The sequence below is a fragment of the Mastigoproctus giganteus genome, chromosome 3 (assembly GCF_048544385.1).
Source record: "Mastigoproctus giganteus isolate SK-2022 chromosome 3, ASM4854438v1, whole genome shotgun sequence".
NCBI classification, from domain to species: Eukaryota; Metazoa; Arthropoda; class Arachnida; order Uropygi; family Thelyphonidae; genus Mastigoproctus; species Mastigoproctus giganteus.
The window spans coordinates 84,514,463-84,541,948 of NC_143577.1; the positions used below are offsets into that span (position 1 = coordinate 84,514,463).

The following is a 27,486-nucleotide window of genomic DNA, read 5'->3' on the forward strand; positions in this document are numbered from 1 at the left end:
AAAACAGGAAAGGGGTCCAGCACTGAACTCTGAAGGACTACACTAATAATATTAGTTAAAGAGAAGTGTCAATTGATTACCATTATCTATCTTCTGCAAATCAACCAGCCCTTTATCCATAACAATGACTTGCTCATAATGCCACACTGTTCCAGTTTGTACAGTAGTCTTCCATGTTGTTGTTGTTATTTGGTTTTTAGGAGCATTAACAACTTAAGGCCATATCGCTCTGGTGATATGCGGTGGTCATTCCATGACCTTTCCACATCCTCTGTGTTTGGTGGTCATGGGCTCGAACCCCGGTCCAATCAAGAAGTGTGTGCTACGCACTGCTGCTCCTGCCCACCTGGCTACGGAGGCGCCTAGTCTTCCATGTGCAATAGTATCAAAAGCGTTCCTGAATTCCAAGTATATGATATCAAAGTTATTCTTTGCATCCAGTTCCTTTGTGACTACATCATAGTATCCAATCAAATTAGTCAGACAAGACTTCCACTTAAAAAACCCATGCTCTGTCTGAATTATTACTGCAGTCTTGTGTAGATGATCCTGCAATGCTTCTTTAGCATTAGCATTAGCATTAGCATTAGTAGAGGCATATGATGCAAGAAAGCAAGCTTATTCAGCATCAGCCAAAAAAAAAAAAAAAAAAAAAACAACCACTACTCCCATTTCACCCCTCCGTTCGTTCGATATACCTGTCCAGCTGAGCCTTAAATTTATTTAGGCTATCAACTTCAACAACAAGCGATGGGAGTCTATTCCACAAACCAACTGCCCGCTGGCTAAAGGCAAATTTCCGCACATCTATCCGACATCCGTCCTTCCTCAATTTGAATTTATGCCCTCTCAGGTGATTATTCTGAGCAAGAGGAAGAATCCCATCGGCATTGAGCATGCTCAAGCCATTCAAAGCCTTATACACCTCTATCAGATCACCTCGCCGATGCCTAGTCTCCAGGCTCTGTAATTTGCAAAACTTAAGCCTTTCTTCGTAAGGGCAACCCTTTGTTCCATTCACTAATCTTGTTGCCCTTCTCTGTACTCGTTCCAGCAGCTCTACATCCTTCTTGAAATGAGGCCTCCAGACCTGTATACAGTACTCAAGGTGTGGCCTGACCAATGCCTTATACAAGGGAATAATCACATCCTTATCCCTGCTAGAAAAATTCTTGTATATCATTGACAAGACACCATGAGCTACTCTTGCAGCTCGTCTGCACTGCTCAGAGAACTTCATATCTGCCTGCACAATTACCCCCAGGTCCTTTTCATTCTCTACCACTGTCAGCGTAGTACCACAGAGTTGATACGTTGATCTGGGGTTACTGTTTCCCATATGTAGTACTTTACATTTGTCAATGTTAAACTTCATTTGCCACCTCTCAGCCCATCTGCTCAACCTTTCCAGATCCTGTTGCAGCAGCATAGTATCAGTAGTGTCCTTAACAACCCTGCCAACCTTGGTATCGTCTGCAAACTTGGACATTAAGCCTGATACACCATCATCAATATCATTTATAAATACAGAAAACAACAATGGACCCAACACTGAACCCTGAGGAACTCCACTAATAACATTAGTCCACGTTGAGCAGTGTCCATTGATTACCACTCTCTGTCTTCTGCCACTCAACCATCCCTTTATCCATAGCAGCAATTTGCCTCCAATGCCACACTTCTCCAATTTGTGCAGCAGTCTTCCATGCGCAACAGTATCAAAAGCCTTTCTAAGATCCAAATATATAATATCAAAGTTATTCCCTGCATCCAGTTCTTTTGTGACTACATCATAGTATCCAATCAAATTGGTCAGACAAGACCTGCAGTTAACAAAACCATGCTGTGTCTGAGCTATAACTGAATTCTTGTCCAGATGATCCTGCAGTGCTTCTTTAACCAGTGCCTCCATTAATTTTCCTGGAACCGAAGTTAAACTAACAGGTCTATAATTACTTGTGTCAGCCTTTGATCCTCCTTTGTGAATTGGGGTTACATTTGCACATCTCCAGTCCATGGGTACCTCTTCTGAGTCCAAAGAAGCTCTCATAATTATGGCTAGGGGTTTGCTTACTTCCTTTGCTGCCTCCTTTAATATAACTGGATAGATCCCATCCACCCCTGGTGCCTTTTTTATGTTTATCCTCAGCAATTTCTCCTCCACTTTCCTCTCAGTTATTAGAAAATAATCTAGCTCACTGCCAATGTTTACTTCACCTACGACATTCCCCTTCCTGAATAACTCCTCATGTGTGAATGTAGATGCAAAATACTCATTTAGATTGTTAGCCACCTGAGCAGGATCCTCAACTGTTGAACCATCAACATCCAGTGGACCAATCTGATTCATCCCCTTCCTTCTAGAGTTTACATAAGTAAAGAACTCTTTGCTGTTTTTCTTTGCATCCCTTGCCAAGGATTTCTCGTAATCTGCCTTCGCCTGCCTAACCTCCTTTGTAACTTGGTTGCATATCAACTTGTATCTATCATAGGCTTCCACGTCACCCATTAATTTGTATGTATCCCATGCATTTTTCTTCTCTGCCATATGTCTCATTAGTTCATCTGACAACCATTTAGGCCTGAACCTTGAACAATATTTCTTGGTTGGTATGTAAAGCCTGGTAGCTTCCAAGATTAGTTCCTTGAATGCTTCCCATTTTGAATTTGCTGTTGGTAACAGTTATCCAGTGACTCCATTATTTTCCCCCAGAACAGAAGTTGAACTAACAGGACTATAATTATTTGTGTCACCCTTTGATCCCCATTTGTGAATTGGAGATAGATTTACGCATTTCCAATCCGTGAGGACCTCCCCTGAGTCTAATGATGCTCTCATCATTATGGCTAAGGGTTTGTTTACTTCCTTCGCTGCCTTCTTTAATATAACAGGATAGATCCCATCCACCTCAGGTACCTTTCTTATGTTTAACTTCAACAATATCTCCTCCACTTTGCTCTCAGTTATTACAAAATCATTTAACTCCCTGAATAACTCCCCATGTGTAAATGTAGATGCAAAATACTCATTCAGTTTGGCAGCTGTCTGAGCAGGATCATCTACAGTCAAACCAATCAATATCAAGTGGGCCAATCTGATTCATCCCCTTCCTTTTAGAGTTTATCTAAGTAAAGAAGTCTTTGCTGTTTTTATTTCCATCCTTTGCTAAGGATTTCTCATAATCTGCCTTTGCTTGCCTAACCTCCTTTGTGACTTGAATACAGACTAACTTATATCTACCATAGGCTTCTGTGTCACCTGATAATTTATATGAATCCCATGCATTTTTTTTCTCTGCCACAAGTCTCATTAGTTCATCTGACATCCAAGTGGACCTAAACCTAGAACGGTATTTCTTAGTTGGATAAAAAGCATAGTAGCTTCCAAGATTCATTCCTTGAATGCTTCCCATTTAGAATTTGCTGTTGGTAACATCATCAGTTAGTCCCACTGTATAGAATTTAAAAACTGTTTGAGACAACTGTAGTCACCTTTACGAAAGCAGAAGCCTTTCCCTTTACCAATGATGGTAGTTACATCTTTCAGTATATCCCACATTAGTACACCGTGATCACTGCCACCTAGTATTTCCTTTATCTCTAAATTCTTAATGCATGGATAATCACTGCTGATAATCAGATCAAGAGTGTTACTCCCTCTTGTTGCCTCTCTAACATGCTGCTGTAGAAAACAATCATCCAATAAATCCACAAAAGCTTTGCAAGTGTGCGAGTCACCACAACACAAGTTCCAGTCAATATCTGGGAATTTAAAATCTCCCATTATAAGACATTCTGATTTGCTGCCCCATTCTATTTCTCTCTGTATAATTGTTCATTGTACTCATTAGAGTCATTTGGCCTATAACAAACTCCTGTCTTCATTTTTGCTTTCCCATTGCTTATATCACACCAAACTGACTGACCATCTGTTTATTACACTGTCCATCTATGTCAACTGGATGCACTTTCTCAGATTTTTTTGTGTTTCTTAACTAACAGCATAACCCCTCTTCCCCTTCTATCCATTCTGTACACATTGTACTCCCCAAATTACAATTCTGCATTCCTTATATCTTTGTGACACCACTTCTCTGATATTGGAACAATGTTCGCCTTTGATGTCTTCACCAGCACTTCAAATTCATCAAATTTATTTACTATACTCCTAGCATTGGTGTACATGCAAGTATACATGCACCTGTTCTTACTTTTAGTTACTCTAACACAGCTCATGTATTTACTTGTTTCATGACTCCCAGCAGTTCTGGAAATCCCCAGCAACTTGCTTTCCAGGCTGCTTCTCATTCCAATAGAAGCAGTGCAAAAATCACTTCCACCTCTGTCTGGGGCTACTGTTAATCAGTTAGTCTATTAATTCCCCCCCAAGCTAGCAGTTTTCTGACTCACCTAACGTTTCCTCGATATCATCAGCAATTATTCTTGTACCCCTTCTATTTAAGTGTATCTCCTCCCTGTAGAAGCAGTCTCTCCTGTTAACAAGCACAGACCACAATGAGGAAATTCTACAAGCCTTGCACAATCTCTCCAGAGCCAAATTGATTGACAAGGCCTTCCTATCGTTTCTGGGCAGGATTGCAGACACTTTCAAATTTAACCTAACTCGCAACGTTTTTTCAACATTGACCTGTACTTTTTAAGTAAATCTGCAGATCTCTTTCACTTAATGTTATTAGAGCAAACATGTACGATGATATTACCTTTTGTGCCCTTAAAGAATATACCTTCATAAATAAAAATAACATAAAAAAATATACCTTCATCAATATCATTGATCATTACAGAAAACAAGGGGCTCAACACTGAACCCTGGGGGCTCCACTAATAACATTACTCTATGAAGAGCATTGTCCAATTATTACCACTCTGTCTTCCCCCACTCAACCAACCTTTTATCAAATGTAGCAACTTGTCCTTAATGCCATACTGCTCCAGTTTGTACAGTAGTCCTCCAGGTGCAACAGTATCAAAAGCTTTCCTGAAATCCAAGTATATGATATCAAAATTCTTTTTTGCGTCCAGTTCCTTTGTGACCACATCATGATCCTATCAAATTTTTCAGCCAAGTCTTACCCTTAACACAACCATGCTGTATCTGAACTATAACTGCAGTCTTGTCTAGATGATCCTGCAGTACTTCTTTAACCAGTGACTCCATTATTTTCCCTGGAACAGAAGTTAAACTAACAGGTCTGTAATTACTCATGTCACTCTTTGTTTCCCCTTTGTGAATTGGGGATACATTTGCACATCTCCAGTCCATGGGGACCTCTCCTGTGTCCTAGAAAGCTTTCATAAATATGGCTAAGGGATTGCTTACTTCCTTTTCTGCCTCATCTAATATAACTGGATAGATCCCATCCACTCCAGGTGCCTTCCTTATGTTCACCTTAAACAATTTGTCCTCCACTTTGCTCTCAGTTATTACAAAATTATTTGGCTCTCTCCTAGAGTTTTATTAGCTTCTGGCCTGCATGTCTCTACAGTCTTCCTCATGTATGAATGTATATGCAAAATACTCATTGCCGACTGGGCTAGCCAGGTAGGTAAAGTGTCTACCTGGCAACCCAAAGGTCGCAGGTTCGATTCATGCCTCAGGCTTGGATCACAGTATAATGCAAAAACTTTGGGAGGTGCAATATGGCCATAGAAGCTGATGCGCCAACAATTAACAAAAAAAAAAAAAAAAAAAATACTCATTCAGTTTGTCAGCTACCTCATCAGGATCATCAGTAATCAAACAAACAATATCAATTTGACCAATCTGATTCATTCCCTTCCTTCTAGAGTTTACATAAATATTGTCTTGGTGCATAATAGCCTTCTTCTTCAAGAGGAGTGTTTCCATTTACAATGGGTTTCCTCAGCCTACAAATTATTTCTTGTTAGGAATTTTTTCCCGCCATAAAGTGCGGTTCAAGGTGTCTTCGTCGGTTAAGCCTCGGGCTGTCATGCACTCTCGTACTGCATCCATCCATGTCCTCCTAGGTCTTCCTCTTCTCCTTCTTCCAGAAGGTATCCATTCCAGGATAGCCTTTGGATATCTGTTTTCTTGCATCCGTTTTACATTTTTTTTTTCATTTTTTTCCATTCCATTTTTTCCCCTTATGTCTTCATTCCGTTTTCTGTCTCTTCTAGAAGTTCCTGCTGAGCGTCTCCAAAAATCCATTTCTGTAGAGAGCAATTTGTTTTCTGCTCACCAATTCAATATCCAGGTTTCTGCTCCATACAATAGAAGACTTTGTACTAATAGCCACTGTTGCTAATGTGGCATTAAAATCAATTTGAATCAAACATAAGTAAAGAATTCTTTAATGTTTTTCTTTGTATCCTTTGCCAAAGATTTCTCATAATCTGCCTTCGCTTGCCTAACCTGCTTTGTGATTTGATTATATTATGGCTCAATTGGCAGCATATAATCAGCTCATTCCTACAAAATGAATTTAAAACTGGCCAGTTTGCAAATTTCCCCTACAAAATTTTAATAACTTGTAAATCCCCCACATCAGAAAAAATTGTGTATACTTTTTACCGACGGCAAATTACCGTTTGGGGTAAAATTCAAATAAGGGATGCCACTAGACACATTGGCAATTTAGTTACCATTGCTATTCCTACATGTCTATCGCTGTGACTTTCATTATTATGTCCATCTACCCATATGCTTTATTGATTGTAGTCATTTGTTTTTGCTGTTGATTTCATTTTATTAATTTGAACAATTTTTGAGAGTATACTTAACTTCTAACATTTGTTTCATTCTTATCATTTTCTATCATTGTTAAAAATTTCCAAACAGTATGTGACTTTTTATTTTCAATCAAAGCTGGCTTCCACTTAACATGCATTACAGCTGTGTTTCCCGGCAAATTTTTGCAGCCCACTGTGCTTGACAATAACAGCAAACTGAAGTGTCAATTTTTTTCCCATAGCATTATAAGATACTTAGCTCTTTTTTTTTTTTTTTTTTTTTTTTTAATATACAGTGACGCAGGGGGATATCCTGACAGAGGAATGAAAATTAACGTTAGGTTTTCATATGTGGTTGGTAAACATTTAAAACTGTTAGTTGTAATCACGTTACCATAGCTGACCAGCACAGTGGACTGCAAAAAGTTTCCATGAAACGCAGCAGTAATGTGTGCAGAAGATAATCCAGCCTGACTTTCTTGCTGAAAACAGCTCTAATCGAAATAAGTCCCTTTCTTTTTTTCAGTTTTTAACAATGGCCAAAGGGGATATGTTATGGTTGGTTTACCAAGAGTTAACTAAACAAACATTTTTAATGCCATAGAAACCTTTCCTGAGAAATTGATGTAATTGGCCAGTTAGTTGACAATCTAACCTTTGACATTTCCCTTTTTTAAACTCTCATTGGTTCCTCTGATGATTATGTATTCCTGGAATGACATGCATATGCAATTTGCATATACAATGCAGTTTGTTGTTTACAAATTAAAATTAGATTTACCTTCATTTCATACTTTAATAAATTTTTGTAGCCTGACTATACACATTGTTGTTATTATGTTATGGTTGGTTTACCAAAATTTGCAAAAGGAGAAGCCTGCATTTCAAAAGTCAAAATGCAGTTGAAAAGTCGTTGAAAAAAGTAACAAAAACACAGGGAAACTGCAGCTGACTGTTGCACAGAATATTATATTCACAATATGTTACTTTAGAAATGAACTTTTATTTTGCTTCTGCTCTGCAAAACATTATTAACATAGATCATTCCTGTTTAAAAAAAAAAAAAAAATTGAACATTCTAAATGATTTTGGGAGTTTCATGTAAGCAGAACCTGTGAAGTTGCTGAGGTAATGCCATCAATTTGTTTCCAAGAATTACAAAAGTTGAGCTTGCTTCATTCTTATTATTGGAGCTGGCTTTCCCTCTGCACATGTTACAGTCGAATTTCATAGCAAATTTTTGAAGTCCACTGTGCTCTACAATAACAGCAAACTAAAGTGTCAAATTTTTACCATAATAGGATAACTATATTTTAACTTTTGTTCCTCTTTATGCTACTCCAACTGGATCTAGATAAGTTGGGAAAATGGGCTGAGAAGTGGCAACTGAAGTTTAACATTGACAAATGCAAAGTTGATATGTGGGAAGTGGAAAGTAAAAAAGACCTGGGGGTAATTGTGCAGTCAAATATGAAGTTCGCTGAGCAGTGCAGATGGGCTGCCAGGGCAGGTCATGGAGTCTTGTCAATGATATATAGGAATTTTGCTAGCAGGACAGGGAGGTGATTATCCTGTTATACAAAGCAATGGTCAGGCCACACCTAGAGTACTGTGTACAGGTCTGGAGGCCTCATTTTAGGAAGGATGTAGAGTTGCTAGAACGAGTACAGAAAAGGCAACAAGTTTTGTGAGGGAATAAAGGGGATGCTCTTACCAAGAAAGGCTTAAGTTCTGCAAATTGCAGCACCTGGAGGGTAGGCACCTTGCGAGGTGATCTGATTGAGGTGTATAAGACCTTGAATGGGTTGAGCAAGCTGGATGCTGATGAGATTCTTCAACTTGCTCAGACTAAGAACCTGAGGGGGCACAGTTTCAAATTGAGGAAAGATAGTTGTAGAATAGATGTGCAGAAATTTGCCTTTAGCCAGTGGATAGTTGTTTGGTGCAACAGGCTTCCATCTTTTGTTGTGGAAGCTAATAGCCTAAGTAAATTTAAGGCTCAGCTGGACAAGCATTTGGAATGAATGAAGGGGTGAAATGGGAGTTTTTTTTTTGGTTGATGCTGCATAAGCTTGCTTTCTTGAATCATATGCCTCTACTAATGCTAATGCTAATCCCTTTTGGTTGTTGTTAAAAATTCACAAGCAGTAAGCAACCTTTTTATTTCAATTGGGACTGTTTTGCTTATAAAAATTGGGTATGCTTTATTCGTGCTGTTGGAACTGGCTTTAGTTAGCTCTTCCCAAAAATTTAGTAAGAGTTAACTAAATGACTATTTTTACACTACTGAAAACTTTCCTATAATTTCATATGATTGGGCAATACCTTGATAATCTCACTGTATATTCATCTCTCATTGGTTTCTACTAATCATACTGACATCTTTTGTCAATCAAACAGTTGTTACTAAGAGATACCACAAATCAAATATTATGTGGAAAGATTCCAATTTTTATTTATTTATTTTTTTTGTTTAACCCATTTTCAGTAACATTACTTTATTTGATAAAGTTAGGTTACCTAACATTTGATAATTCATGGTTAGTTATTAATTAATAATTTAAGAAACTAAGTGGTTTAGTAATTTAGGAAAGTATTGCAATAAACAATGTCATAATTCAGGAAACATAATTTTACATGCATGTTGCTACATTTGTATATGGAGGTTATGACCTATTAACTCTCAGTTAGAATTAGGTATACTTCCTGTATCTCCATTTCTCAAAATGCCCTCACATGTGTATGCCAAGTATTTATAAAATTGTAATGATGTAATGTAAAAGGTAATGGTAAAAGAAGATGAAAAATAGAAATAAAGCAGACATCAGCAAAATAACAAGGATCATAGGCAAGTCATATTCTAAAAATGGTTAATAGTCAGGTGAGCTAGAAACAAAACTCAGCCTCTAATTGAGGCCTGGCTATTATGGACTTTTTAAATTTTTTTATTGAATTAATTCTTATTTTTAATTGTATCCATTAAACAATAATAGTTACATTAAAGCTCATAAATTTACCTGTGTATGTGTTTATATATGCCTATTTATGTAACTTAGGTGTTAAAAAATTAAATGATTTATGATTTATCTTAGAGAGAAATTGTATTTGTACTGTTTTTGTTATTATAAGTGACTTAGGCTGATGATGGCTAGGAACCTTACATATAATAAAATATTCAGTTAATAGCTTGATGGTCAGAAGCTATTTTATTTGCAATACTCTTCTTTGATCCATTAAATAAATAGTATGATAATCAAAAACTTTAAAAAAATATTTTAAAAGAAATGAAATAAACAAAATAAAAAATCCAGGAGCATATACACAACTTTGGTTTGTTGAAACATAGAAACTGAAAGATACCGGAAACTATAAGTTTCCAAGGATTTTCATAATTCAGCCAATGTTAGAAGAAAAAAAAATGTTATGTGTCAGAGTTCATTTCTTGTAATCTTATGCCGCTAGAATTTATGTGGGAAATTTTAAAATTGAGATAGAGTTAAACATTCCAGTTAAAATTTTTTTTCTAAAATTTAAACTGGAATGTGAGCATTAGGCACTTAAAAATTGAGGTGCTGAAACTAGGTAGGTGCAATGTGGTGAGAGGTGCAAAATTCAATGAAAATATTAAATAATGTTTTCAATAGTTAAATAAATAATTTTTAAAAAATGAAGTAATTTTTGATAACAAAATTATTAAAGTAACATTATTAAAATTAGATTATTTAATGATTAAAGAGCTAGGTCAGTTTTTATTTTATTTTGCAATATGAATGAAATAGTTTGATATCTGATCCATTGCTATATTTTCATGAAAGTATTGTGTGCAAATAGAAAGTTTTTCTCAGGTCAGAAGAATTGATGGCTAGTTATGGTAGTAATAGTTATATTATTTTTTTAATGAAATCACTTAAACTGATATCATTAAAGTATATTTTGTGAAATTGCATTTGTATATAGATTAAGCCATATGGAGATTACTTTATGAAACATATTACTGTACTAATGGATGCAAACTGGAATTGATCCAGTAGTAACTCTAGTAATTTAGAGTAAATGCAATAAAATGATAGATATGATTTTTATAAAAATGTTAAATTCTATTTCTTATGCATTCTAGAAGATCAACCATTTTTAGGCAACTGTTATAATACAATTAGTATTATGATTATAACAGACCTGTATTATATATTAAATTGCCCTGACTTAAACAAAAATAAAATTATCCAGTTTTATGCACCCAGAAATTCAACAGATAATATATAAAGCCCTGCTGTTATTGATAACCATTTATGATGGCAATTTAGAAGAATTTCATCACTACACTAGTGATATTTTTTACTTGTTTGCATATTAGTTTAAGGTAAAATGAGTTAATTACAGAAATTATCAGTATTTTATTCCAATAAAATATTTATTTAAACATAACTCTCTTGAATCCTTGAGAGACTATAACCACTGCAAAACTGCATAATATAATTAATCAAAAGATACTTTTATTTATAGATAAATTAATTGTTATCCTTAATTATGTCCATTAAACGTACTGATAATAGTTACATTAGAACATATAAATATACCTGCCAACTTTTTGATTTTCCCAGAATCTTTCTAGAAATTGTATTATGATTTTATGGAAAATTTATAGTTTTCTTCTAGATTTCAGTCAGGTTTGTTTTATACTTTTCAAATATGCACATATGTTATGTTTTAAAATGTGGACTTACCAAATTTATCAGTATTGGCTGATTGCTGCCATTAGATGTCTGTGACTCTGCTTATTTTTAATGTGAAAACCAGCATATAATGAGCACACAATTTTTATTAAATTACATGCTCAGTATATTCTCTAATTTTGATTTTGTTTTTTTCTATTGGACATTATCTGTATCACTGTTTTCAGTGACTTTTAGTGTTCCTTTATAGAGTTTATAATTTTTCTGAAGTGTTTTACATTAATTTTTTAATTATTTGATCTTGAAAACATATTAGGAATATGTATCTTATATGAAGGTTGATTTATTTCTACCATGAAGATTGATTTATTATCTGCTGTGTATTGGGAGTAGACACTTACTTAGTCCAGAATAAAAAATTCTTCTTCATGTGTGGAAACAGTCATAATTCGTTTTTCATTCAAGGTATTCTTCACCACTGAATTCTCTAAAATCACTGGTTTTGTTTTTGTAGATATGAAAAATCTCCTAGAACCAAAAAATGATTCTAGGAGAAAAAGTATTTCTTGCATGAAAGGAATATGTGGGACTTTGCCATAAAATTTAAGTTCACATTAAACACTTTTTTCTACATAAATATTGGAAAAAAATGATTTGTTTATTTCTTATCAATAATGATTACATAAGAGTCAAATTAACTCAAATAATTTTGATAAAACTTTATGAACTTGAATAGTTGTGTGACAAAATTGAACCTTTTTTGCATTTCAAGTTTATAAAGTTCAGGAATCATTGTCTTTCCACTTAGCATCTTGACACACAGCTTATTTTTTAATTGGTGCTTTAGTTGGAACCGATAAATGAATAATTTTGCCTTGCATTCACACAGAAGAGAGATCTTTATTTTTAATTTAAATTGTATTGTAAGAAGTATCCTTTTCAAGAATGGAACAGAATGAAATTCAGATTATCCATGTCATATAAAACATTAGCCTATTTCAGTTTTACAATGCAGAAAATTGTATCTTTGCTATGAACTTCCTTTTTGTGCTTATTTCTTGGGGGAAAAAAATCGAAGAAGGCTATTATTGCTGTGTCTTTAAAATGTTCCATATTGTGATAGTTAGTGAAAAACTCACTTTTTTTTTTAACTTCCTAAGAGATGAGAAATTCCCGAAATTCAAATATTTTTAATAGCCAATACAATACTAATTGTGAAAAATGTTTTTAAGAAATGAAAATACTTTTAGAACATCTGAAACAAATAATTTTATATTATAATTTTTTGCATTTCACAATAAAATATATAATTTTTCGGCTGTATCATATGACATGCATTAATTATTTCTTCTTCTTCTTCTTCTTTTTCTTCTTCTTCTTCTTCTTCTTCTTCTTCTTATTATTATTATTATTATTATTATTTGTAAGAAATATTCTGGAATGTCATTCTGACTGGAAGGTGAATCTGTTAAAAGCTTACTAGATTCCATTTTCTAAAGTTGGCAGGTATGCATAAGAAATCAAAATTCTGTATGTTCCAAAGATGAATACCTCTTGAGAGAACAATAAATAATGTGTTATTATATATTTATTATTTACTACCTCAGAAAACAACAAATACAGGAAATGAGACAAGTATTTTTGCTTTATTTACATAAGGAAATATGTCCAGATTTATATTGAATAGAGCACGGTTTTGGAGTCCAGGTCTTATAGAAAATTAGAAAAGGATGAATATTTCTTGAGTATTTAAGGAGCTTTCAAATGTATTGAAAGATTATTAAATGTGCCATGATATTACTAGGTTTCTAAATCTTATCAACTTTCTGGAAAGTTATACCTGGAAATCACATGTCATGAAATATGAGAGCAACCATGCCAGTACAGTCATTATGGATGAGTTGAGAAATTCATAAGAGAAATGGATGAACTTAGGTGTAATCTTTCATACCAATGAAAGTGATGCTTTTATTCTGAATGAAAATTTGACATTTTGTGTGCATGTGTGCATGCGTGTGCACGCATTTAAACGTGTTCTTTTAGTGACAGTAGTAAACCAGAATTTCCCATCTATGTCTTATTCCATAGGCAACATATCATATATAAGTGTGGCCTGCCTTATAATTTCAACATTATCAAGGTGTATTTCTTTTTTTGAAATATACAGTGACTGGCACAATCTTACAGTACACTTCTTTGAAATATATTGACTGTAAGCAGTAGTAGTTAAGTTTAGTATCCATATAGTTTAAACATATACTTACTCTTAATTTAAATGGGTTTTTTTTGAACTGGTGAATAAATGTTGTTCAAGACTTCTGGACTGCTGGTTCCTTTTCACTCATGAATAAACCCTATTCAGAGATTGTGGGATTGCTGGTTCTTTTGCGCTTATTTTATTTATTGGTTTTAGAGATTTTATGGTTTGCTCTCTTTTGTTTCCATAAATCTTTCAGGATTGGCGCCTCCGTAGCCAGGTGGGAAGGAGCAGCAGTGTGTAGCACATGCTTCTTGATTAGACCGGGGTTCGAGCCCATCACCACCAAATATGGAGGATGTGGAAAGGTCAGGAAATGACCACCGCATATTCCCTGAGCAGTATGGCCTTAGTTGCTAATGCTCCTAAAAACCAAATAACAAAACAGAACTAGAATTATAAGAAAAAATTCTGAACATTGTACTAATGAATTCTGAGGGATGCATGTCATCAGAAAGCCGGTTATTTACTATTGCTCTTTGAAAATCTAGCATGATGAACCTTCATTTTGAAAAACATTTGCATGTGGATTTTTACTGTATATGATTTAATTTGATCCAGAATTGAAGTACTATTTATTATGGAAGGAAAAATTAATTACTTATATTAAAACATTAATTGCCATGGGACACAGCATATGTGTTTTACTTTTTTTAAGCCTTAGGCTACGTTACACAACAGTCATGTCACAATTCACTTTACTATTTGAACAATATGACTCAGTGTAGTATTACAGACGGTATATATTAACATAAAATGAATCTAAATTGCGTGGCATGTCCAAATATGATTTTAGGCTGATTCTTTTTTTTGATTTATTTATTTTTTTTTTTTTGTGTGTATAGATTGTGGTTACTGCCTGTAATATAATTATATTTTTCAAAAAAGAAAAAAAATGGTGACCTCTAAGAGTCTGTTTTTATAGCCATTAACATGTTAATTGGGGAATGGTTAACTTGTTTCAAGTTACAGCTATTTATATCAGTAGTTCATGGTTAATTCAACTCTGTTTTCTCCTTTTTTAATATACTTGCAATCTTTATTTTATACTTATATAGTTCTCTTTTGCTGTAACTAATCTAGTAGATATTTTGTAGGTATAATAGGTTATTACACACTATGGGAGGTAGGATGGTAGGAGGTTGGTAGGATGCTCAAAGAAATAAATTGCAATATATATTTATGCACTGTGTCAGCATATATACATCTACAGCACAATTAATATGCAGTGTCAGGGTTTTTACTACCTGTATTGTTTGATACATAACCAGTGTCTTCCAAACATAACCTTTTCTTTGTTGATGTCAAATGAATAAATAAATGCACTTTGAAAGAACAAATATGGACACATAATTATAACCCAGTTTAATGTAAAAATATACTGCCTGTTCAGTATATTTTTACATTAAACTGGGTTATAATTATACGTGTCTATATTTGTTCTTTCAACCATGGACCCCAGTACACCAGGCCCATTCGTTACTAAATGCACTTTATCTTTTTAAGAACAGGGGAAAATTTATTTTATTTTTCATTGTTTCGACTACTGTTAAGATGAGGAAAGATTTCAGACATTAGTCTTCAAATCCTTTCAGTCTCAAAAACCTGAAAAGATTGTATTTCCCAAAATATTTTGCACACACACATGCGCGATTATATTTTCTAATTCATAATGTGGAAGGAAATTATCTGCATATGGCTAAATGCTATATGTGTGTAATAACATTTAGCTGGATTTTTTTAGAAAATTACCAAAACTAAGTTAAAAGAAAGCACTAAGTATTTCATAATTGTAGTCACTCATTTTTCATTATATTATAATTAAAGTGACAACTTAGTATAATTATCATTAAAAATAATAGGAATAAATAAATGCAAATCCATACATATATGCATATATGTTTAATTTGATAATTCAGTATTATAGTAGTCTGCTTATAAGAATGAGATTTCATGTTATTTTGACTTTCATTTTTTAAAGTTTTTATTAATTTATTTTAATTTATTTGTGAAATAGATATGATTTATGGTATACATTCATAAGCTGAATTATATATACACCACATTGACAAATTAAAATTCACATAAATTAAAATCATAAAGCATTAATATAACTAAACACAAAGCATACTTGTATGTGCCCAATCCAATTCATCCCTAGTGTGTGTTTGGCTGAATGGGGCTTGTGTGCTTGATATTTTGGTGGCATCCTTCAAGGATGTCTGAATAACACACTTGCCTTTCCTCTGAACACACTTTCAGACACTGAAAAGAAATGCAAGATACTACTTCATCCTGTCTCTCTACATTGCCAGCCAGAACCAAGAGTTGAATCATTTATTTCTCAGGAAATTAAATCAGATATTGAGGGACTGGACACAACTGTAATTTGTGATCAGTCAATTCCTAGTGAGCCATTAAGTTTAGACTTGAGTGAGACATTACAGTCACCTTCAGATGTAGGTTATGAACAAGAAAATATGCAGATAATTTCATTGATAAAATCAAGAAATATAGAAACTCCTTCAACAAGAATGAAGGAAGAGATAGATCCAGTTTTTGTTCCTAAAGATTTGCCATCACCTCAGATATCACCATACCCAGATGATCAAAGTATAAGTCCTATAGCTGTTTATACAGTACTTCCTGGTTCTGTTCACAGAGATGGAATGGAATGTTTAATCCAAACATATGATGCACCAACTATGAAGACTCCTGATCTTCCATATTCCCGATATCCTGTTAATTCTAATGTAACAGGGAACTTCCAGAAATCTTTAGAATCAAAATTATCAGAGAAAATTCTGGATGTTGCACTAATGAGCAGAGAGGAATTTGTACCTTCAGCAAGTGAGTCATTTACTGTGGATTCTTTAAAATCTAACGCGATGGAGCTTCATTTTAAAAAAGAGTCACACAGCGAAATTGCTTGTGCAAAACCTTCTTTTTCTAATGAAGCTATTCATAAAATATGTACTCCTGTTATACAAACAGAATTTTTAGTTCCTGTTTTTCAAGCTCCTGAAGTGTTAAAAATTCCTGAGAATGAAATTCCAAATGGATATACCAGTGGGATCATAGAAAATTTAAATATGGCTGAGACATCTGAAATAGGCACTAGTCCTATATCTGAATATGTGTTGGACACAGGAGTTGGTACAGAATCACCTCTTACTACAGATACAGCATGCAGTCCTTTCCTTCCTGACACTAAATCGACTGGTGTTAGCCCAGCTGATTCAGCTGCTGAAATCTCATTTCCAAAAGAAGATTCTTTTACTCAGACCACTACTATTGATACAATATCTACTTACACAAGTCCTGTGGATATTTCAGTTTCACTTCAATATTCAAGTACAGATCACTTTTTTGAAATTGGAATTCAGTCTGATGATCATGATATAAGTACTCTTGATACTCCAACAATGGACACAGCTGATGATGACTTAGGCCTTTTGATTTTGGTTGAGAAAGAAGAAAACGTTACAAAGCACAAAGAAGTTGGTGACATTTTAGATTTTAATATAGAAGATGGTGACATTTTACACATTAATATAGAGGAATTACCAAACGACTCATCTAATTTGAATACTTCACCATCAAAAGAAAATATGAGTGATAACAATATTGCAAGTGAAACATTAAATAAGGGAGAAATTCAAAAAATTGATGATGGAAGTGACATATCCAAGCTGAAAGGTGAACAAGTTAAAGAAACACAAGGAATACTTAATACGAGTTCTGTTCAAGAAACAAAAAAAAATTTTGATGAACAGTATTTAAAAACAAAGGTGAATAACAAAGTAGAAGAAAACATTGGAAATATAGACCAGAGCTGGAAATATCTTACCGAATATTCATTAATTAATGATCTGAATATGAAACAATGTAGAGATATACTTAATGAACCTGAAGATTCTGGAACTAATTTTCATAATGATAGGAGTGGGTTCAAACAGAATATTTTAAATGGTTTAGAAATTTTTCCTAATTTGTCATCAAGTCAGATAATTAAAAGTAAAAATGATGAAATTTCGCAATTTGACAAAGAAAAGCATATGTCAGTTTCACTAATGACTTTTGATAATACTAAAAGTAAAAGCAGTGAGATGGCTAAAATACTACCAATTTTTCAAAACAATGAAACAGCAGAAACTAGACAATCAGATGTTGAATATGCAACTTCAGAAATAGAATTTTCAGAATCCTTTTCATTAATGCAAGTATCTGAATTAGTAAAAGGTATACAATCACAAATATTGGAGCTGAGAGACACTCTAGATTCAGAAAAACAAGCTACTCTAGAAACAGCTGATATCGGTAAATGCAATGAAAAAGAATTTCATAAATTCCAGAATCAACCATCATTTAATGAAGAAAAGCAATTGCCTCATGGTATGTCCATCGTATCTGTTTCTAGCTCAAATTTGGAACCAAAATTATTAGATTCGGTAAAAGGCACTGGTGAATTCAGTGTTTCTAACATATTTAAACACATTTCTCTTATGAATCAAAGGGATGAGGAAACAAAAGAAAATCCAAATTACAACTTGAGTGAACATATCTCTGATTTCAAAAGCATAAAACTTGCAGATTTGCAGAGAACTATATCTGATTTCAGCAGTGGTGAGAAAAATGTTGCTTCTTTAGAAATATCATCTAATAAACCAAATCTTGGATCCCTTTCTTCCTGCACACTGGGGAAATATGAAACTCACATCATAAAAGATCCTAAATTTGATTTTCCTCTACAAATTGTAAGCCATGAACAAGATATGGCAGTGAACAGTTTATCCAATACTACTTGTCAAAAAACTGTGCCTGCTACAGATGAGTTTTTTATGACTCCTACAGTAATTATGAGAAAATATGAAACTGAACATGCCACACTGCCTATTGCTGATAAAGTTAAGGTTTCTGGGAAAGAAACTATACAAGACAATAATGTGAACAATATGCTTGAAATTACAATGAGGTATGGAGATATTTCACATAAAGATAAGATTAAAACTTCAACAGCATTATGTCCAAATAGAAAAGAAAATGAATATGTTTCCTTAACTGCATTTAACACTATAAATACCAAAAATTTATTAAATTCAAAAGATTCAAAGCAAGACTTAAGCTCAGAATTAAAGGAGATCTCAGTATTGGATTTAAATAAAATGCCAGGAGAAGCTATAATTAATGAATCAATTTCTCCAGAAAATCTGAGTTCACTAGAGGAAATTACTTTTCAAGATGAGGTCATTCATGGTAAAAAACATACAAAGCCAGTTGAAATTTTTGAACCATTTGTAAGAACTGAAGATAATATTGATGTACTTGATTTATCTATTAATGAAAATAAACTAAAATTATGTAAGTCCATCACATCATCTTCTTTGTGCAATGAAAATAATATAAAAAAAGTAAAGAAAAAAGATAGTTTAGTACAAAAACAAGTTGGTATTGTCCATTTGAAAGAATCATCAGATATTGTATCCTTAACTGACAGTTATACAGAACCATATATAAATACAGATATTTTTACAATAACTTCCCCAGAAAATTACCTATTTGAAAGTAATGAGGCAAAAATAAATGCTTTAAAGCATTCTGAAATGCTTCAGACACAGATTAATATGGTTTCTTGTAAGGTTGAACATTTATCAAAAAAAGAAGAAGAAGAAGAAAGAACTTCATTTTCTTTTGAAAATGCTCAGAAAATGTGTCCTGAGTTGGACAGTTCTGTTCATAAAAAAAATGATTCTTTATTTCTTGATTCTTATGATATAACTACTTCAAAAGAAATTGAAAGGAAAGAAAATATGAAAAATAGAGAAAAAATGCAGGCAGAGGATGGTACTAAAGATTTTTCTAAAAATGAATCAGCTGACACTATTAGTTATACTGAACCAAATATTCAAGAATTATCTTTAGAAAATAAAAACATAATCAGTAAAACATCTCTACCATTTGCTGAACTAGTCATACAGCCTCCTTTCCTTTCTGATATTGAATCATTTTCTGCAGCAGTAGATAAAATTTTCAGTGAGGTTGAACAGGAAAAGTATATTACAAGCTCTATGTCTGAGCAATATATATTTAGTAATGAAACTCTAATTACTGATCCAGAATCTGACTGGAGTGTTAAGAGGCCAGAATCATGGGCAACAGATGAGGACAAACTAATTATGGTTTCTGAAGCAATGGTTGTTACTGACAGAAGACAGTTATCGCAGCCTGAGCCATCACTAACAACAAAACGAAAGACTGTGACTACTCTAAAATGTGCTGAAACTCCTCACACAGTAACTGAAGGTAAGAATATGGATCTAAGCTTTTAATTATTCATGCATTTAAGTGATTCCTTATCAAATTATCTGTACTTATATCTTTAGCTTATTGATTTTTTGTCAATCTCTGCATATTGATGATGACCATGCATAAAAATATTTGGTGCATGCTGTGTACTATTGTATGCCTATTGGATGCATACTTGTTAACTTTTTTTTTTTTTTTTAAATAATGCTTTGCTAATAGCTTAAAAAAACAAGTTTTATAGTTTATCATTTTGCAATATTCAACAGTTTTCTTATAATAAAAAAACTAAAAACTAGTTTACTCTGAAATTATCTGAATGATTTACTTTTAGTTTTCAGGTATGTGCCCAGCACTTCATTATTATCAGTAATCTCAATGAAATCGTATGATATTGTGAGAGAGATATGGGTGTCTCTTTAACACACACTGTCCATATAGCTATCAAGCCATAAATTTTAAAGGCATTCATTATCTGTGATTCCATCCCTTCTTGCAATACATGACAATTTGTCATCATCAAATGTGATGAGTAATTGATTATTAGCCCACAGTGACAGTAAAACATCTTTGATTTATTGGTTTTCACTTGTTTTTTGGAGAGGTTTGTATTTGACACCTGTTTTATATTCTGGGAATTTAGAGGCATTTCAGTTGGGGCTCAGTTAGTCAATCTCAGGTGAAGGGAGCAGAGCCCCTCCCTTTACTTGTTTTTTTTTTTTTTTTTTTTTCAAAACCTGGAAAGATTGTGAAAGGTTCATGATTAGTTTTTCCCAGCACACTCTGCACTCATTGACAGAGTTGGTTATTTTGTGGATTTGAAATATGCTTGAATGAAAAAAAATGAAAGAATATTTGCTGATGATATCAAGATTATTACTATTAATAGTGGCAATAATGCACGAAAGCAAGCTTATACAGCATCAGCCAAAAAAAAAATAATAAATAAAAAACACTTCCCATATCGTGTCCATCCCCTCTAATTTTTTTTTTAAATTCTTCCCAGAATTGATTCAAACTATACACCTCTACTACACCAAATGAAAGTTTGTTCCAACAATCAACTACCCACTTGCTGAAGGCAAAGTTCTGCACATCTATCCTGCAGTTATCCTTCTTGAATTTGAATTTATGATTCCATCAGCATTAAGCTTATTTGATCCATTCACAGTCTTAAAACACTTGATTTAAATCTCTTAGCAGGTGCCTAGTTTGAAGACCTGTAGTCCTTTCTTGGTAAGAGCACTCTTTTGTTCCCCTCATCAATCTAATTGCCCTTCTATGCACCTTCCAGCAGATCCACATCCTTCCTGAAATTAGGCCTCCAGTACTCAGGATGTGGCTTACCCATTGTCTTATACAATGGGATAATCACCTCCTTATCCCTGCTGGTAAGATTCCAGTATGTCATCGACAAAACCACATAAGCTGGCCTGGCAGCTTGTCAGATACACTGCTCAGAGAGCTTCATATCTGACTGCACAATTATGATCAGGTCTTTTTCATTCTCCACTACCATGAGTATAGTACCACACAGTTGTTATGTTGATCTGGGAATGTTGCTGCCCATGTGTGGAACCTTACATTTATTAATGTTAAACTTAAATTGCCACTTCTCACCCTATCTGCCTAGTTTTTGTTGCAGTAGCATACCCTAATTATTGTCATTATCTTGTTGCAGTAGGATACCCCAATTATTGTCATTAACTGAACTGCTAACCTTCATGTCATTTGCACACTGTTAACAATGAACCCAGCACCGAATCATGTGGGACTTCACTAATAACATTAATCCAAGAAGAGCAGAGTCTATTGACCACTCTCTGTCTTCTCCCACTCAACCATCCCTTTATCTATAGTAGTAACTTGCCATTAATACTACACTGCTCCAATTTGTACAGCAGTCTTTTATGTAATTTGCAACAGTATCAAAAGCTTTTCTGAAATCTAAGTATATCCCATGAAAATTATGAAAATTATTTTTTGCATTCAGTTCCTTTATCCACTCATACTGACCAGACAAGATTGTCCCTATATAGCACTATAACTTTGAAAGCAGGAATTGGCTGTAAAACTGTGGGACATGAAAACAGTAAGAAACTCCTGAACAGTTGTACAGAGTGCTGGAAGTAGTATTAGTTTTAATTTGGCCATAATGGTGCAAAGAAATCTGGCTTTTGCTGCACTAGACAAAAAAAAAAAAAAAACCTGTATATGTATCTTCTTCCTAACATAGATACCATCTGTTTTTCTTAAAATACCCACAGAGACAGTTTTCTCCAGTGATTGACAAATTTCTGGCTAAAGGAAAATTTCCTACAATCCTCCCTATAATTCTTTCTCTTTATTTTAAATTTATGCTTCCTGAACTGCATAATTTAGTAACATGAAAATCCTCTCTTTCACCCAGTTACTATGTTCAGTAATAGTAATGGCAAATGATGCAAAAAAGCAAGCTTATATCGCATCAGCCAAAAAAAAAAAAAAAGCACTACATACTTCTCCCATCCATACCTTCCAAGAATTTTTCTGGTTCTTCCTTGAATCTATTCAAACCATCCACTTCGACAACAACAGATGGAAGCCTCTTCCAGCAATCAACCACCCACTGGCTGAAGGCAAACTTCTGCACATCTATCCTGAACCGTCCTTACTCAAATTTATGCTCCTCCATGTATGTAGTCTCAGCAAGAGGAAGAATTCCATTCACATTCAGCTTACTCAATCCATTCAAGGCCTTAAACACCTCAATCAGATCACTCCCACAGGTGCTTAGTCTCCAGATGCTGCAATTTGCAGAACTGAAGCCTTTCTAGGTAAGAGCACCCTTTTGTTCCCTTCACCACTCTGGTTGCCATTCTCTGCACCCGGTCCAGCAGATCTACATCCTTCCCAAAGTGAAACCTCCAGATCTTTACACAGCACTCAAGATGCGACCGAGCCATGACCTTATACAAAGGGATAATCACCTCCTTATCCTGATAGCAAAATTTCTGTATATCTTTGATGAAACCCCATGTGCTGTCCTTGGTGTATGTGGACTGTCAGAGAATTTCATGTCTCATTGCCCAATTACCCCCATGTCTTTTTCATTTCCCACTTACCTTGAGAATAGTTCCACACAGCTGATAAGTTACTCTGAGATTACTGCTGGCCATATGCAGTACCTTGCATCAATGTTAAACTTCAATTGCCATTTCACAGCCCGTTGACCTAATTTTTCAAAAATTTGTTGCAGTAGCATACCTCCATTACTCTCATTAGTCACCCTGCCAACCTTTGTATGATTTCCGAAACCTTGACATGAGGCCTGATATATCTTCTTCAGTATCATTAATGAATATTGAAAACAACAATGGGCCCAGTAGTGAACCCTGGGAAATTCCACTGATAATATTAGTCCATGAAGAGCAGTGCCCATTGATAACCACTCTCTTTCATCTTCCACTTAATCATCCCCTTATCCATAGCAGTAATTTACCCTTAATGCCACATTGCTCTAGTTTATACAGTAGTCTTTTATGTGCAACTGTATCAGAAGCCTTCCTGAAATCCAAGTATATGAGACAAATTATTTTTTGCCTCCAGTTTCTTGGTCACTGCATCATAGTAACCTATCAGATTGGTTCCCCTAAATAAATCCATGGTATGACTGCAGTATAATTGCATTCCTGCCCAGATCATCCTATATTACTTCTTTAACCAGTGATTCCATTATTTTCCATGGAACAGGTGTTAAGCTAACAGGTCTGTAATTAGTTGTGTCGCCTTTTGATCCCCTTTATGAATTAGGGGTACATTTGCAAATCTTCAATCCATAGTAATCTCCCCTGAATCCAACGATGCTCTCATAATTATAGCTAAGGGTTTACTTATCTCCTTTGCTGCCTCATTTAATATAATTGGATAGATTTCATCCACCCTAGGTGCCTTTTTTATGTCCATCTTCAACAATTTTTCTTCCAAAACTGCTAGCTTGGGTGGGTACAAGGAATAATAGATTAACAGTAGCCACTGGCAGAGTTGAAAGTGATTCTTGCACTGCTTCTATTGAAATGAGCAGCAGCCTGGAAAACAAGATGCAGGGTATTTCAGAGACTGCTGGGAGTCATTGCAGTGCAAGTAAACACATGGGTTGTGTGGTAGCTAAGAATAGGAAAAGGTGCATGTATACTTGTGTGTACACCAGTGCTAGGAGTTTGGTAAATAAATTTGATGAATTTGAGGTATTGCTCAAAACATCAAAGGCAGATATTGTTGGGATATCACAGACATGGTGTCACACAGATATAAGGAATGCAGAACTGGAATTTGGGGAGTACAATGTGTACAGACAAGATAGGAAGGAAGGAGGGGTTATGCTATTAGTTAAGAAACACATAAAATTCAAGGAAGCGAAGCCAGTCAACATCGCTGGACAGTGCAGTATCAAGTCAGTTTGGTGTGACATAATCATTGGGAGATCAAAATTGAGAGTAGGAGTGTGCTATAGGCCTAATGACTCTGATGAGTATAATAAGAAACTGTACAGGGAAATACAGTGGGCCTGTAAATCAGAGAGTCTTATAATTGGGGATTTCAATTTCCCAGATATTGACTGGAATTTGGGGGTTGGTCACTCACACACTAGCAAGGCTTTTGTGGATTTATTGGATGATTGTTTTCTACATCAGCATGTTCGAGAGGCAACTAGAGGGAGTAATACTCTTGATCTGATTATCAGTAGTGATTCTTCATTCATTAGGAATCTGCAGATAAAGGAACCACTAGGTTACCACCTATCACAGTGATAGGTGGTTATGTCACACCAAATTGACTCGATACTGTACTATCCAGAGATGTCGACTGACCACTTCCTTGGATTTTATGTGTTTCTACCACAGGTAGTGATCACAGTGTGCTGAAGTGGGATTTACTCAAAGAGGTAACTACCATCAGGGGCAAAGGGAAGGGTTTTTGCTTTCATAGAGGCTACTACGATGGTTTGAGACAGTATTTAAATTCTATATGGTGGGACCAACTGATGATGTTACCAACAGCAAATTCAAAATGGGAAGCATTCAAAGAACTTATCTTGGAAGCTACTAGGTTTTACATACCAACTAAGAAATATTGTTCAAGGTTTAGGCCTAAATGAATGTCAGATGAACTAATGAGACATATGGCAGAGAAGAAAAATGCATGGGATACTTACAAATTAACACATGACACAGAAGCCTATGATAGATACAAGTTGATATGCAACCAAGTTACAAAGGAGGTTAGGCAGGCGAAGGCAGATTACGAGAAATCCTTGGCAAGGGATGCAAAGAAAAACAGCAAAGAGTTCTTTACTTATGTAAACTCTAGAAGGAAGGGGATGAATCAGATTGGTCCACTTGATATTGATGGGTCAACTGTTGATGATCCTGCTCAGGTAGCTAACAAACTAAATGAATATTTTGCATCGACATTCACACATGAGGAGTTATTCAGCAAGGGGAATGCCAGAGGTGTATTCAACTCTAGCAGTAAGCTACAGAATCTTGAAATAACTGGGAGTAAAGTAAATTCATGGGATACATATAAATTAATGGATGACATGGAAGCCTATGATAGATATAAGCTGGTCTGTAACCAAGTCACAAAGGAGATTAGGCAGGCAATGGCAGATTATGAGAAATCCTTGGCAAAGGATGCAAAGAAAAACAGAAAAGAGTTCTTTACCTATGTAAACTCTAGAAGGAAAGGGATGAATCAGATTGGTCCACTGGATATTGATGTTTCAACAGTTGAGCATCCTGCTCAGGTGGCTAACAAACTAAATGAGTATTTTGCATCTACATTCACACATGAGGAGTTATTCAGGAAGGGGAATGCCAGAGGTGAAGTAAACTCTGGAAGTGAGCTAGATGATTTTGTAATAACTGAGAGGAAAGTGGAGGAGAAATTGTTGAGGATAAACATAAAAAAGGCATCCGGGGTGGATAGGATCTATCCAGTTATATTTAAGGAGGCAGTAAAGGAAGTAAGCAAACCCTTAGCCATAATTATGAGGGCTTCTTTGGACTCAGGGGAGGTACCCATTGACTCGAGATGTGCAAATATGACCACAATTCATAAAGGAGGATCAAAGGCTGACACAAGTAATTATAGACCTGTGAGTTTAACTTCTGTTCCGGGAAAATTAATGGAAGCACTGGTTAAAGAAGCACTGCAGGATCATCTAGACAAGACTTCAGTTATAGCTCGGACACAGCATGGTTTTGTTAAGGGAAAGTCTTCCCTGACCAATTTGATTAGATGCTATGATGCAGGGAATAACTTTAATATTATATATTTGGATCTTAGAAAGGCTTTTGATACTGTTGGACATGGAAGACTGCTGCACAAATTGGTGCAGTGTGGCATTGGAGGAAAATTGCTGCTATGGATAAAGGGATGGTTGGTGGGGGGGGGAGAAGACAGAGTGGTAATCAATGAACACTGCTGATCATGGTGGACTACTGTTATTAGTGGAGTCCCTCAGGGTTCAATGTTGGGTCCATTGTTGTTTTCTGTATTTATAAATGATACTGATGATGGTATATCAGGTTTAATGTCCAAGTCTGCAGATGATAAAAAGGTTGGCAGGGTTGTTAAGGATACTACTGACAATATGCTGCTGCAACAGGATCTGGAAAGGTTGAGCAGATGGGCTGAGAGGTGGCAAATGAAGTTTAACTTTGACAAATGTAAAGGACTACATATGGGGAAACAGTAACTCCAGAGCAATGTATCAACGCTGTGGTACTAAACTGACAGTGGTAGAGAATGAAAAGGACCTGGGGGTAATTGTGTAGATAGATATGAAGTTCTCTGAGCAGTGCAGACGGGCTGCAAGAGTAGCTCATGGTGTCTTGTCAATGATATACAGGAATTTTTCTAGCAGGGATAAAGAGGTGATTATTTCCTTGTATAAGGCAATGGTCAGGCCACACCTTGAGTACTGTATACAGGTCTGGAGGCCTCATTTCAAGAAGGATGTAGAGCTGCTGGAACAAGTACAGAGAACGGCAACAAGATTAGTGAATGGAACAAAGGGTTGCTCTTACAAAGAAAAGCTTAAATTTTGGAAATTACAGTGTCTGAAGACTAGGCACCGGCGAGGTGATCTGATTGAGTTGTATAAAGCCTTGAATGGTTTGAGTATGCTCAATGCTGATGGGATTCTTCCTCTTGCTCAGAATAATCACCTGAGAGGGCATAAATTCAAATCGAGGAAAGACAGATGTAGGATAGATGTGCCGAAATTTGCCTTTAGCCAGCGAGTAGTTAGTTGGTGGAACAGACTTCCATCCCTTGTTGTGGAAGTTGGTAGCCTGAATAAATTTAAGGCTCAGCTGGACATGTATTTCGAACGAACAGAGGGGTGAAATGGGAGTGGGTTTTTTTTTTTTTTTTGGCTGATGCTACTTGAGCTTGCTGTCTTGTATCATATGCCTCTACTAATGCTAATCACAGAGTCATTTAGATTCCCATTGGAATTTGATAACCTTCTAGCATCCATTCCTTAAAAAATTC

At 35.0% G+C, this 27,486-nt stretch overlaps 1 protein-coding gene across 1 annotated transcript in view; it reads left to right on the forward strand.

Annotated features, from left to right (window-relative positions):
- The window catches only part of LOC150088120 (uncharacterized), a 1,786,788-nt gene that overhangs the window by 1,539,646 nt on the left and 219,656 nt on the right, over nucleotides 1–27,486 (forward strand). The window contains exon 38 of the mRNA XM_090370030.1: nucleotides 19,759–19,944. Within this exon, the coding sequence (XP_090226156.1) occupies nucleotides 19,759–19,944 (186 nt within the window). The remainder of the gene's footprint in view (nucleotides 1–19,758; nucleotides 19,945–27,486) is intronic.